The sequence below is a fragment of the Leptidea sinapis genome, chromosome 36 (assembly GCF_905404315.1).
Source record: "Leptidea sinapis chromosome 36, ilLepSina1.1, whole genome shotgun sequence".
NCBI lineage: Eukaryota > Metazoa > Arthropoda > Insecta > Lepidoptera > Pieridae > Leptidea > Leptidea sinapis.
The window spans coordinates 262,967-278,590 of record NC_066300.1 but is presented as its reverse complement, the minus strand read 5'-3'; the positions used below and the strand labels follow the sequence as shown (position 1 = coordinate 278,590).

General features: G+C 34.9%; 1 protein-coding gene across 2 annotated transcripts in view; it reads right to left on the bottom strand.

Moving 5' to 3' along the window:
• The window catches only part of LOC126975506 (collagen and calcium-binding EGF domain-containing protein 1-like), a 37,997-nt gene extending 23,306 nt beyond the window's left edge, over positions 1-14,691 (bottom strand). For both annotated transcript variants that reach the window (XM_050823436.1, XM_050823437.1), the window contains exons 1-3: positions 14,548-14,691; positions 4,125-4,253; positions 573-721 (exon numbers count right to left, since the gene is read on the bottom strand). In XM_050823436.1, coding sequence (XP_050679393.1) covers positions 573-721; positions 4,125-4,253; positions 14,548-14,669 — 400 coding nt within the window. In that variant the 5' untranslated portion in view covers positions 14,670-14,691. The remainder of the gene's footprint in view (positions 1-572; positions 722-4,124; positions 4,254-14,547) is intronic.
• Positions 14,692-15,624: the final 933 nt, after the last annotated feature.

Here is a 15,624-nt window from a genome sequence, read left to right as displayed (position 1 = left end):
ATATTAAAGTATTTTCTTTATTCCACTACACAACAGACCATATTATAGAATTATCTCTAGCTACGAATATATTTTGTTTATTTTTAAATGTAGCAGTATTTATGCCCAGAGTACGTATGGCTGTTTCACAATGTACAATTTAAGTAGGAGATTGTCATAGGCTTGATAAATTAATGGCTACAGAATAGAATAGATTACGTTTCACAATCACTTCACCGCTATGCTTATACTTTATGTACCGGCCGTTTTCAATAACCTAGATAGGTTTCAAAGGATAGATATCCTTAGTTTGCCTTACTAGAGGTAGGCAAATTTATCCTTTTACGCTTACTTACATTTTAATAATCTCTCGGCAGATATCATTTTCAACTGAAGTTAGAGGAGGCATAGTCTACTAGAGATGGAAAGTCACATACTACTTAATTGTTTTTACTTGCTATTCAATAAAAGTTTCAAATTACTCTCCGAATGACGTTGCTAGCTCTGGTAACGTCATTTGTTACCTGTCAATATCGGGTAGACCCAATAATTAAATCAGTAAATATATTTAGTTGGGAAAAAAAAATTATTACCGACACAATATGGCTGCGTCTTTCTGTTATAATTGTCGAGGCTCAGCGTGAAGCCGGGGTGGCAGGAGCACCACATCCGTTGGTTGCGGACCACGCAGCCTTGTTCACAGAGACGTAGGCTGCAAGGGTCCACGGCCTTAGGGATGCACCTGAAATGTAGCACAAAAGTTTCAAGTTGGATAAACCTTCAAATTCAAAAATTACGTGAAATCTTTAAAATCAACCAGTTGACCATGTGCGGGAATCATCAGGGATTCAATACTCTTTGAACAAGTCGGACGCTGGGCGTAGAGACTTGAAATGAAATTATTTATTTGCTTTTGGAATAGGGTATGTCCAGATCTTAAATATAACAATTTGACCTCTATCCAGCTTATATTAAAAGCATGCAAAAACTTAACAGTAATTTAAGTATTCATTTAAACTATAAAATTTATTTTCAATCAGCCATTTAAAGATTTTTGGTATAAAACATTTTATTTGACAGTATTTTCAACTCCTCAGGCAATTTTATACACATGCTATGGCTGTTTTTAAGAAAAAGTGTTGTTTTGGGACAATGTTTTAAGACCAGTCGACTATGCGGCTGTCTTGTTGCTCTAGCATTCACCTCAACAGCTGACGTGAATAGATACTCGTACCTGTGGTAAAGCACAAATTTACAAGCCGCGAAAATATATATACATGGTAGATTTAGCAGATTATGTTCTTTAAATAGCGTTTTGCAAGAGTGCCGTGGTCCTACACCTACAATTTTTTTTGGGCAATAAAAACTCGCTGAACATATGAACCAATACCCCATATTAGTAGTCCATAGCGTAAGACTGATGCAAAGTATCCATGTTAGGTCATAAGGAATAGCTTGTGTCATCCTATTGTTCTTAACCTATTAGGAACGTAGACAAAACGATTAATTTTGTTACAAACTTTGTCAATATGACTAGTGTAGTTGAGATATTTATCAATGTGTATTCCCAAAAAATTACATTATCAATTTCATTTATAACTGTATTATTATATTTTATATTTAATTGCATTTGTTGACGGCCTTTTACATTAAACTGTTCATAATTTGTCTTTGATAAATTGACTTAACTAATTATTCATGTTAAGCCATGCGATTATTTTACCCAATGTCATATTTATTTCTAATTCATACACATTATTATGATCAATATATTTGTCATGTTTAATATCAGAAGGGATAATAATTGCAATGACATCAGCAAACTTTATCAATCGATAATTAGTCACTTTGGGAAAGTTTATTTACATAAAATAAAAATATAAGGCAGTTTGATTGGTAAGGAGTGACTGTATTTGTTTTACCAAGAAAAGTAAAGTATCATTGTAGTGATTCTCACCTGATTCCATATCTTTCCATCTTATTTAACGATATGTCGTGGTCAACATAATCAAATGCTTTTGACATGTCAATAAAAAGCGCAGTGGCACGCCTTCCGCAGTCCAAGTTAGAAATAATTGATTCAATTAAATTAAATATAGTCAGTCTAGTAGATTTTCCCTTCTGAAAACCGTATTGATCTGTGGAATATATTTTATACTTGTCACAATAACTAACTAGCCTTAGATACATACATTTTTCAAATATTTTTGCTAGTATTGTAATGAAAGTTATGGGTCTATAATTCGACATTTCTGTTTTCTCACCCTTTAATGGTCTTATTACTGGTAGTTTCAAAAGACTTAGATAAATGCTTTTTTTCAAAAGAAATGTTAATTAGATGCGTTGTAATTGAAGCTAATTCATCTTTGCAGGGCTTAAAGATCTTAGTCGGAATTCCATCATATACGCATGTATTTGAAGTTTTTAATGATTGGAAAACTTTTGTGAGTTCTTCTATATCAAAATAATTTAAATAAATATAATACTTGGTTTATTATGTGTCTTCTCTGCATTTATTGGAGGGGGTGATCTACTAATTTTGCTATACATACGTATAGCAAAGTGGATAATAAATTTACGAATAACACAATATCGCGCTAACCGATTTCGATGATTCTTTTTGATGATTTTTTATTGGAAAGCATATACTTCAAAGATAGTTTGGTGAGAGTTTGGTTAGGTTCCGATAACGGGATCCATGACAAAGTAACGGAACACTGTCTGTAATCAAATTGCAAAGTACTTACGTCCATTGCTGCTTTGAAAATTTTTGTATATTTACACATATTTAGACAAATTGTAAGTTAGTTAGTTTACTTTAAAATTCACTAAAAATCATAAAATAAAATAAAATTAACAAAAAAAATCGTAACTAGAACAAGATTAATAATTTAGATTGTATAAAAATACGCAATTATTTTTATACTTTTTAGTGCACATTATGTCTATTGTTTTGGAATAGTGTTTTTGAAGACGGTTGTTTTTTGTTAAAAATTTTTTATTTCTATTATTATTGTTTATTTTATTTTGTTATACTATATTATATTCCTAAAATATATATTATTTCATCTAAAATATGACGTAAGTATATTAAACTGAAGAAAATCCGTGAGAGAACTCTTTTCTGACGGAGGTCAGATATTTTAGTTTCAAAACAAATACTTGTATGAATTTAAATACGATATTAATCCAAACTTTTTTGTAGTCGCGGGCAACGACGGTCAGATATCGTAGGAATAGTACAGAGAATCCTTATTATCTTGACGGCCGTTCGGCGTTCCCAATATTCACTCTATCTCCGGTTGTGGCCTACTTGAGAAAAAATTTTTTATCTATCGTTGACTTTTCTGTCCCAATAAACTCATCAACGTTAACTCATCCTATCCGTACACGCTGTCAATGGGAGGACGGATAGCTTACCAGGGATAGAAGTTTGTATGGAAATTCACGCGTCCCAATATTATCCATATCTGTAGCTACAGATCTAGAGACAGCCAATATTACTCACAGCAGAAATATATTTGTCAAACCCAGGTTTTTGGGCGCAACATCAAAATCACAAGACAAATCATTATTATTTGCTTCGTAAATTAATTTATTGTGTAATACGTGTTAAATATAATATGAAAAATCCTTTATGTTTATGTTGAATACTTATTTAGGATTGTTCTTTGCACAGTCCGACTTAAGTTCAAGTTTATAAGTCGTTCAAGTGATAATTAATTTTTGTAACTGAGTTGAATCTGATGAAGGCAATGAAGCCTAAATGAAGAGAATGAGCGTAAGCTCAAATGCATGGGAGGGCTCAAATAAACAGCATATCAACAGTGAACTGGCGATAAGCATCACTAATTGTCGAGTATATTGGGACAGTTTCAGATGATAGATAGCTAATTACGGACAGTAGAAGGTACGGACGAAGGACGGCTTTGAGAACGGCCGTAACGGTCCCTGACATGATATTATATTACGTACTGGGTCTGATTTAAAACATTTCGGTGGGTTGAATGGGACTGCATGGGAACACCACGTGATTTTGGCTTTTTTGCCATGTTTGAATTTTTTAGTCTAATTTTAGTATGTCTTCCTCATTGTCCTTTCTCCATAAAAATAAACAAAATGTAATTAGCACGGTATTAATATACCTTCCAGCAATGTAGTTATGCGTATCGCAGCAATGCAGCCGGATACACTGCACGTCCGCTCCGCTCACACGGCACGTCTCCCGGGAACGAAGCACGCGCTCCGTCGGACAAGCAGACCTCATATCTACCCTGGAAAAAATACAACGCTTAAACATTACTGAATATACTCTGAAAAACTGAAATATCATCTCCCCAATCAGGATATTGTGAGAGATGCCTCCTCAGTTCAGTTGTCAAGAAACTTTCTTCCGCGTGCCAACTACTACGTTCCAAATAGTGGAAGGATGTTCCTTGGACGGAACTTACACGTATAATATGTTACGTGTTTAAGTGCAATAAATAAAACTTTAAAAGTTTGAAAACCTATTCCATACTCTGCAAAGAAAGTCTGTTAGGGTAGGTATATTATGCATTTATAAAACCGATCTAATCTACAACTATTTTGAAATCACAACCTTTTTTATTATAGTATATAACGGGACATATCACCAATAGACTCACGTGATGGGACATGGTGAATCAAACACCTATGGACATCCGCAACACCATGGGTCAAGAGACGTCAGCCGGTACAATTAGAAACTTATAGAACAAATCTGTTGGCCGAATTAGGTGACTAAGGCTGAGATCCAGGCTCCATCTAATAATTCTTTACATTAAGATTGTATAATGATATAACATGAAAATCTGTTTTCTGAGTTCCTGTGATTCCTCTGATGTTGCAAGAGAATATGGCGGCGGTGATCACTTAACACCAGCTGACCCGTACACTCGTTTGTCCTCCTTTCCATAAAAAAGATCAAAGATTATGTTAAGCTTACACTCAGCTAAGTTTTATGTAAAATGTCTTTTAACCTTTAAAATATTTTTAGTATTATTAGGTTATTCATTATTAGCACTTGCAATAATTCAAAGTTTACTTTCAAGTCGTCTCTTTAGATTCTCACAGTAAGCTAATGACAATGTTTGTGGAAAGATTATACAATTTGTTTGCGAAGTTTATCATTAACCTCACATCAATCATAATAAACTTGGTACTGGAAGTCAGTGAGCATCAATTACTCACATACGAGTACCTAATTATATCCATATTTAAACAAATGTAACATGTGGATGTTTTTAAACTTGTTGCACGTTTAAAATAATTCACATTTTTTCAGGGTTGAGGTACCTATAACTGCCTAATTAAAACATCATCTGCATGAATAATATGAAAAATTACTTTAACCTCTACTTGTAAGCCTCCGAATAGGTATCCCTTTGAAAAAGTCTCTACAGTTTTATACACATATACTTACGCATACTCTGTCGTATGTTTGTAACATATTTAAACGTAATTCTTTACTCACAGGACTTAACAAATTATTAAGGTACCGTTAGTATATAAACAATTATTACAATTATACTTTTACCTTTCTGAAGGTCGCGTAATAAACTGAATAATTTTATACCCCAAAATATTACCGGCAGGCTGGATTAAACACGACTGGCATACTTATAGCGTAAACACATGGCCCGACCGAACGCAGTCCGGTATTGGACCACATTCGATGGTATGTTGCTTTGTCCGTCGCACACAATTATTATAATTACCGGCCGGACCGGACCGAGTACGACGCCTGATAGATTGGTGCGAGGAGCCCACCGGACCTTCCGATGGTCCGGCCGTACCAAAACCGACCATGTGAATAGGCTATTAAAACCGACCAAAAGTAGCGATGTATTCGCTATATTTCGTTAATTTTTTGGACAATGCAAAGGCCGCATTCTCGGCTGCGATGACCATCCACCAATCTACGCATACACCATACGAACGATACACCAGACTCAGCGATCCCAATGCTTACATTTTCTATATTGAAACAGATTCCTACGGCAGACAGTGTAATTCATGTCTACTTCAACATCCACCGAAATCGAAAAACGAATGTAATAGAAATGATCAAATACTAGTTCCTTGCGTGACGACCGTCGTCTATAAATACGTACACACACTACATTACTTCTTACGTTTGCAACGCTCCGGCTATTGAGAGACTTTTGCAGCATTGGTTTGCAAAATAACAGCATATTAAGAATCTCATAGCGAAAGATGAACCCCATACATGTTTTATTTGAAAATCAAGCTTTCCGAGTACGATTATCAAATAATACGAAATCACTATTTATTCGCTGTTCAGCTATGTCACTTCTATTATCTTCTTATTTATATTTCCATGCGCTCGGCCATGTACAAACTATTCTCCAATAACACAAACACAAATCCTAGACGTAGAAGATCATTCACTACTGTGCATGTTGTGACACCTTAATTTGTTAATATTTGATATATTTTAAGCGTATTAGAATGTAACAACTACTGGTTGTCCTATAAATAAATAAATAAATTCACCTTCTCAGTCGGCTGAAGGCTACTGGATCACATCTGGACAGCCACCGGGTGTCCATGAACTCTCCTTTGAGGTCAAACAGAGGTCGTTTGAATTAAATAATTCGCAGGGCATCTACCACTTTTAATATACGAGCTGGTTTAGAGCCAAATGGTGATGCCCACCGCGATGGCAAGCATCCTGATGGAATGACCACGGTGGCTTGGCCACAGGGAAGGGGTGGAGTAGGACGTGACTCGCGTCGATGCTCTGGCTCCTTCTCATGTCCAAGTTACGTCAGTTGGTGCTGGGGCTGCTGCTTCGACTGCCGAAGACAGCAAGTGTCGCAAATATCTCGGTCTCAGTGAGTATTACATGTTTGCGCCGTTTGGTGTCAAGACACTGAAGGCCCCTGGGGCCCAGAGGCGCGGAGAATGTACAAAGTAAGATCACACAATAGCTATTTCGGTCAACGGATCAGCCCACCTATTCAACGCAGAATTGCTGCCAGTATTCTTGGTACACTACCCCCAAAATTATATATTAATTTAATGTAATATTTTAAATATACTTAGTTATAAGATTTGTTTTGTTTGAATAAATATCATCATAGTAATTCAGTAAAGATCATCTTTAATTTATAAGCCTGGAAAGCCACCACAAGCAGTGACGTCTTATAGACCAATTTCCTTACTACCCATAATGTCAAAACTTTTTGGAAAACTGTTCTTAAAGCGTTTGAAACGTATTATAGAAGCGAGAAAACTTGTTCTTGATTATCAGTTTGGTGTTAGGGAAAGACATTCAACCATTGATCAAGTCCACATAATAACCAGCATAATGGAAAACGCACTAGAAGAGAAGAAAGTTTATACCACAGTATTTTTAGATGTCACGCAAGCTTTTGATAAAGTTTGGCATGAAGGACTTATGCATAAACTAAAAAATAAGCTTCCCAAGCAGTTTGCAGATACACACAGCAGATTGCATAGAGTGTTCCGAGTTAGACAAGATGATGCATTCTCTGAATTTAGAGACATAAAAGATGGAGTACCACAGGGCAGTGTCCAAGGTCCGGGCCTTTATTTATTATATGTACTTGTGATATTCGAGAGTTAGAAAACAATACCATTGCAACTTATGTAGACAACATAGCTATAATGGCTGTAGGAAATAGAATACGAAAGAAGAAGTGGTGTGTAAAGTACAATCAGCCATAAACACCATCTATGATTGGTCAAGAAAGTGGCGTAACAGGCTTAATTAGTCAAAATCAACTCATATACATTTTACATGCAACTGGTTTAACTATCACCCGATCTACATTAATAGTAAAGTAATACCCTCCGAGAATACAGCCAAATACATTGGCATGACATTAGACGCACAGCTTCGCTAGAAAGCCCATGTCAAAAAGAAACGAGAGGAGTTGGAATTACGGTAAAAAAAATGAACTTGTTACTTGGAAAGCACTCTCAATTATCAGTGAACAATAACGTCCTGTTATATAAACAGATCCTTATGCCAGTGTGGTCTTAAAGTATTCAACTTTTATAAAAATTATACAACGTTTTCAGAATAAGGTGCTCCGAGACAGACGACCTTCAACGTCGGTGGAGTTAGTCGTAAAAATAATTCAAAAATACGCAGAAGCTCATGAGCTAAGACGTCACCATCATATGAACGCGAGTGAGAAAAGGAAGAAGACTCAAAAGAACTAAACCCTATAAACAAGTGTAGTGAAACACTAGTGTAATATAGTGCAGTGAATAATGAAACTAACATGAGCTAATTGTAAAGAACACAAGAATATAGTGCCTTCCCCTTAATAGAGACATTTAAGAATAGTGCTAATGGACCCTTTCTTAGATTTGCGCTACATAGTAAATTAATTTAAAATTAAATCGCTTATTAGCCTAAGGCTAGGCAAAAAAAAATTATATTATTTCTTAATAATACCATTTTTTTATTTAACAAAATTAAATTTCTCGTTACTTATGTAGATGTACGCCATAGAAATCCATAAGGTTATCGGCCGGACGTTGAATGTGAATTACTTAAGTACTTATAAAAGCCCGTTGTACATCTGACAGTACACAACCCGCGCTCACGCATGGTTACAGTTGCAGTGTTATAAATAACTCATTGATTTAACTTCTCAGAAAGCAAAAGTTATGGCGTTATGCAATGAACTGTGCCACTGACGAGTAAACAAGACTTGCATTTATCCTTAATTCTTTATTGTATCGCGGTACAAAGTTCGAGTAAACAAATTTAGAAATATATTTGATATAGGTACTTATAGTAAGTAAAACTTAGAATTCTGTAATATTTGGTGTTAAATTAGTTCCATTGGGGCAATGAATTAATCATAACATGTTCATATTTTAATATTATGATGAATAAAATTATGGCGATGCAATTCTTCGGGCAAACGATATTGGTTATTATCCAAATGTTATTGATCGTACCAGAAGTTGGCAAGTCAACATCTCCTGAGAATGCCTCGCGTAGAGGCGAAATAAGGTGTATATTGTATTAAATATATTTCTGTCTTACACCCGTAGGCATGCATAGTGAACAGATATCACGAAAGCTTCAGTAAGTCTTATCACTGTCACTGTCACTAATGTAGTCCACTGAAGGACTACTACCGCATTTAAGTGGCGACATCTCAATACAGTGGAAACAAAATAATGGTCTTCTCGGCCACAAGTACACCTGGGTCTACCACTGTATGGTCTTCTCAGATGGTTCTCTTCGCTTTATCTTCGGGAACGTTTGTAACGTTACACCAACCAATAGGATGAAACCCATTGGAAAAAGACAAGAATATAGAAATAAATATTTCAATTCGAAAAAATAACAGTGCATTTGGGACATAAAAAAGGACCTCTTTACAATAATTCGTGAAAAAAAAAAATTGTAAAAGATTAAAATAAAAAACCATAAACTTGGTTTTATGAATTTTTCACATAAACTATGAGGTTATGTGAACCGGTTTTTACCCTAAAACAAAAGGGGAGGCCTTTTCCACTTCCCGACCTCAGATCGCTCGTTATTTATTTTTCCTTTCATTTTTGTTATATTGTCTTCCTTTCCCAATAAGTTTCATCCTACTATTTATTTTTTTCACTTTTTGTCATTTTCAAAGGCTATATGCACTTCTGCACTGGTCTATATATCGGATGATACGCCCTGCAGTCTGCATATTAAAATGAAGCGCATCCAGGATTATTGAAAAATATCTAAGAGTCACCGCAATTTGGCAGGTCACATTGAGTCACATGTTTAGTGTAAGTAACATAATATATATAGGCCTGCCTACTACTTGCTCATACCCAAGTATCCGATCACAAGACGAATCTTATTTCCGAACGTTATGCAGCTAATGTAGTGTCACTTACTTAATGCCTGTACCGACAACGTCTAATGTACACTCATTATTACGTAGCAACTCATTATAAAGCCGATTGGCCTTCCTTAACTTCAGGAGATTAATTTGTGACGTAACTCGTAATTTAATGACGTCATTATATAATTATTCACTGAATTATCTAAGTCTGAAAGCGAATAAATCATACATATGATCGATCAAACGTTTAACAAATAACATGTAACATAAAATGACTGAACATGCCAGAACTGACAAATACATAATAAAACATTCAATCTTATCCCCCGGTAATAATATTTTAGTAGAACATCTTTACGATACGTAGGCGACACAAGTGACAAGAGACTGTGTGGTGGGGGCAGAGAGCGCGCGCCTACCGCCAGAGTAGCTGTTAGGGTTAGCACGGCTGAGTTATTCAATCATAATAATTTAATATTTTCTTCTAGTCTGCCTTCTTATTAATTATAAATCATTTTTAAACAAGTCAATCCAATATCTAATTTATATATAATTTATTTAAGGTGTTTATGATTAAATTTAATATATTTGTGACTTACTTTTCAATAAAAATGTACAGAAGTCATAGGCAGTTTATATGTGTGGTGTACGTTTGATGTTCACGAAGCCACGAACAAAACAAATCGATCGAAGATATGTTTGTAGATGTAAAATTTACAACCCGACTATTGGCAGTTGCCGCCAACGCATTTTTCATGATATATTTTGATATTCTTTCAGTAATAATTAGGAGTTGCAGTCAATGTTGTCTTTTCCTTCTTCCAACTTATTAAATCCATCCAAATATTATTTCGACGTTCTTCATTTTATAGTTTACTAGCTGACCCAGCAAACGTCGTATTGCCATATAACATATTTAAAAAAAAATCAATTATTTAAATTTTGGGGGTATAAAAAAGAGATGCAACCGATTCTCAGACCTACCAAATATATCGTACTACAATTATTGTATTCGATTCGCATCTTGCAACCCTATATCTGTTTTGTGGATGGAACAGAATAATATAAAAATCGCGATACAAAAATACTTGTAGATCGTAGAAGTGCGAAAATTTTAATTTGTATGTATGTATTTTTCAATGCTGAATAATAATAAAATTTAAAAAAAATTACAAAAAATTAAAAAGAAAATTAGGGGTAACTTAACATTTAGGGGGATGAAAAATAGATGTTTTTCGATTCTCAGACATACCCAATATGGACCCAATATTTCATGAGAATCGGTCAAGCCGTTTCGGAGGAGTCACGAGAGGACACGAGAATTTTATATATTCGATTAATAATATCAAATAACACAACCGCTTTGTACTCGCTCGACGCACCTTCTGTTAGATGTGCTGATTGCTGACTGCTGGTGCTGGTGCCCTCAGTATCAGTATTAGTTGAACTCTTTGTACATTGTTCGTCCGAGAAAATACTGCTAATAATGTACTGTGGTGTGGGGCTCAGAGACCTATCACATCACGTGCATCTACTCCACGTACAAAGAAGCCAACAGTAACAATTTGAAATACAAAGGACTTTGTCAAAATAAATGTTTTTGACTTTGAAATATGTCTCGTCTATGGATATATTTATCTGTAGCACAGTAACCACGAACATCCAACAATGTATATTTACTTCGATGTAACTGTAAGATATGATGTCATTGATAGTCTCTATGGATTATAAATTCTGTTCGGAGTAATATATTAGTGTATTGTTGATATATCAGTGTATACTTGTTCTCAATCATTTTAGATCGTATCGTATAGAAAAGAAACATTATAGACTTAATGAACTGTAATATTATATCTAAAAAATAAATAATTAATATGAAGAGATGGATAGTTCTCTCTCTCTCTCTCTCTCTCGCTCTTTAATTTTTAAAACTGATAGGTGTAAACAAAGCTACAGCGATGTTAACAATGCGCTATCTCAAGTAATGAATTGGTTCAGCACAAATAATCTCGTACTTAATCCAAAGAAAACTATATGCGTTAAATTTGCCTTGCCAAATGTGAAAGACTCTGAAACAATCATAAATATTAACGACGAGCCCTTAGAAATTCTTGATAGTACTGTGTTTCTAGGCGTAACAATTGATAAAAAATTCCAATGGGGACCTCATATAACAACTCTGTCAACAAGGCTGAACTAATCAGCTGCTTACACTGTTCATAAAATACGACAACTGACTGACGAACCGACCGCTCGTCTTGTGTTTTATACTTATTACCATACTGTCATGTCGTATGGTATCCTCATGTGGGGCAATGCGGCTGATATACACAATATATTTGTGTTACAAAAAAAGACAATCCGCTCAATTTTTCAGTTGGGTTCCAAAGATTCTCTTAGACAGAAATTTAAAGAAATTAATGTACTCACAGTAGGCTCACAATATATTTATTGAAATGTTATGTTCGTATATAAAAATATTAAAAAATTTGAAAAGAAAAGTGAATTAGTTAATCCTTGTTTTAGATTAACAAAAGTGTACAACTCGTTTATGGGGAACTGCATACGATTTTTTAATAAAATTCCTGATGACGTAACTTGCTTAACGCTAAATAGATTTAAATCTCATGTTAAAAGTAAACTAATTGAGAAAGCTTATTATAAGGTAGTTGATTATATTAAGGACTCTCAAGTGCCCTTGATTAGTTTTTAAGATATATGTTTGACATTAATGAGTGTAGTCTGTACCGATATTGTATAATTTTTAATTTAATTTGTAATGAATTACATTGCTATATTTTATATTCATATTATTTGTATTTTCTAATGATGACGTATAAATTATTATTGTAATAAATACCTACTTTCAGTAAACTGTTTTGATTTGATTTGATTTAAGAAAGTTTTAATATGTATATCCCTACCACAAAACAATTATCGCTTTTATAATGTTGAATATAGAATTTAGAATGATCGGTAAACTTGAGTGTAATGACCCGGCCTCCATTGTTTCATCTTGATAACTGGAGGCTGCACAATGCACAAAAAAGGTCACTATGCGTTAATATATATGCAACGACCAGTTGCGTAAATTTCTTTTGCGAGGCAAATTAATTCCGATATGTTATTTTTTTCGTAAATCTTAATAATTTGCATCTAAAGACCTATCTATGGATTCAATCATATATTTTATATTGATATTGTCATATATTTTCTGCTTTTAGATCTTCGTATTAAAATGAATGTGACAGATTAGCGTCTTCAAACTATGCGGATTTGGGAATTACGATTGAGATATTGAAATGCAGATTCAGAGTTCAGACCAGGTTGATGTATGAATTAAATATTAGAAATAATAGTAGGAAGGAAACCATCTAGGCCAAAATCTTTTTTAACCGAAGTTTTAAAATGGTCTGAAGCGTATTGTTGTGTCAGATTAATAATTAAGGTTATAATACTTCACAGGTTGATAAATTATTGACATTTGACATACATCCAGGGAGGTCCGGTGAACATTAATTCTGCTGTTTGGGCAAACATTAATAGAATATTAAAAAAACAGGCAAATATAAAAAAAATCTGGCATTACTACTTACTAGCATAAGTATTTAATACTTGTACTTTTTTCCGTAAATATCGTTAATCATATTACATTGATCCGATCGCTACCATAGTAGATAATTAGCTGGATTCATCTATAGATTGCCAGCTTCTTCCAAACTGGTTCAACTATTCTGGAGTCTCTAAGCTCAAACCCAAAGTCAACGTGCAACTTAGATTTCGATAACCATTTGTGCAGTATATGAAAATATTCACACCTGTATCAAAAAGGTAATTTCTCCAGGCTGTGTAAAAGAAGTGCGGGCGTATCACAAGGATTCCATTTGACATTCGCAATATGAGCTGACACCGATATCTAGAACTGCTCGCTATAGCTCAGTATTTTCCAGTAGGCATTAGGTACGATGCTGCTTCGACTAAACCTTCACAACCCTCTGCTAAATCGCGAACTCAGTCGTCTTTATACTCCTCTCTGTAGGTATCCAGGCATATCCTACTCGACTCTTCCTATACATCATAGATTTCGCTATACACAGTTACACCCCACATCGTATTCGCCGGTCAAATCTCTCTTTTGCGTCAAGCCGCACTCGACACTATTATGGAGGAAATCCGTAATATGTGGGATAGATTTCCCTTATTTGATTAATCGAATCTATTTACACATTTCTGCCAACTCATGGAAAAGCGTTAGCTACCGCTGGTGGCGGCTAGGTCGTGGCCGGGCTGTTATATCTAGTTTCATCTGCCAGAACAGGCGCTCCTGGGTTGTTTACCCAACACAGTGACAGAGCGATGACATTTATATCGATCGATACAAATAAATGCACAAACTTTTTTTTACTTAAGAGGTAGTAACGTTACACTTACATCCATCTTATTACTGAATTTTTAAACATATAATAATTTGATACGGCCTTTTAATATTATATGTTACTATTAGGACTCATGAGAAATTTTTAAAATACGGTTTTGAAAATAATATAATTTTAATTAATAAATAACAAATGCACTTCTTATCATAATATATAGTTTCGGAAGTTTTGTTCCTATTAACCTCATTTCACAAAATACAAGTTCAATACACAAAACAATTGAGATATCTTCTATAAAATTTAACTTCTCATGGAGTACTCACACGTCAATCACATCCTCATGGTAACCATCTTCAGCATAGTATCCCGAATGTTCGGAGGTGGCGTGTACCAGGGACACATAAGCGACGAGGATACAGGCCGCGGTTTGGGGCGGCGCGCGCATCGTGACTGCGCTCGTGCCGATGCGTTTGCGCACTATTCTAAAACTTTTAGGGCGAATGCACACTGTAGTAGATTAAGCTTGATTAAGTTCATACGATCCTTCTTAGTGAGTATTATCCTATGATATTATATGGTACTTAATTTTGTTCTTATAAAACTGTCAGACTCAAAATATAGATACAAATAAATGCACAAACTTTTTTTAACTTTAGGAGCGTTACACTTACATCTATATTATCACCGAATTTTTATATTGATCAATAAATCTACCCAACTAGACTGCAAAAAATATTCGCTACACATTTCTGATCTCTGGATGACTTTAAGATCACCAAGTACGCGGTGAACAACGTTTTTTTTTTCATAGGAACGAGCATAGAAACAAGCGTAGGTACGGGTCATCTATAATAGTAGATAATTGACAAGACAGATTAACAGGAGCGTTGTTGGAATATTTGGTAAGTAATGTGCATCCTTTTTCAAGGTTTCACGCTGATGGAATCCGATGAAAGGGATCAGGTGAAACAGCTCAACAGAATACTCCCCATGATACATCCCCGTATAGACATACTGTGAAGTGACGTCTATAGTCTATACGCAACGTCCTGCCATTGAGTATATCATTCACAGAGTAGGTACTACATCTCTGAAGCGAGCAGCTCTGTGTTTCATATCAATATGAGAGCAATGTCTTTAATATGGTCAGACTTGATTATTCTTTAACCACCCTCCTTGTACTGCTCTAGAATCTTTCCTGATATATGGGACATTATTAAGGTTTATGGTTTCGGGATGAAGGGAAGGGTGCTGTGAGCACCCATCGCACATCGCACCCACAATCGTATTTGAGATAGAACCATGTGGCACACATGTTATATTATGTATGTACATGTGGCATACATGTTATATTATGTATGTACATGTGGCATACATGTTATATTATGTATGTACATGTG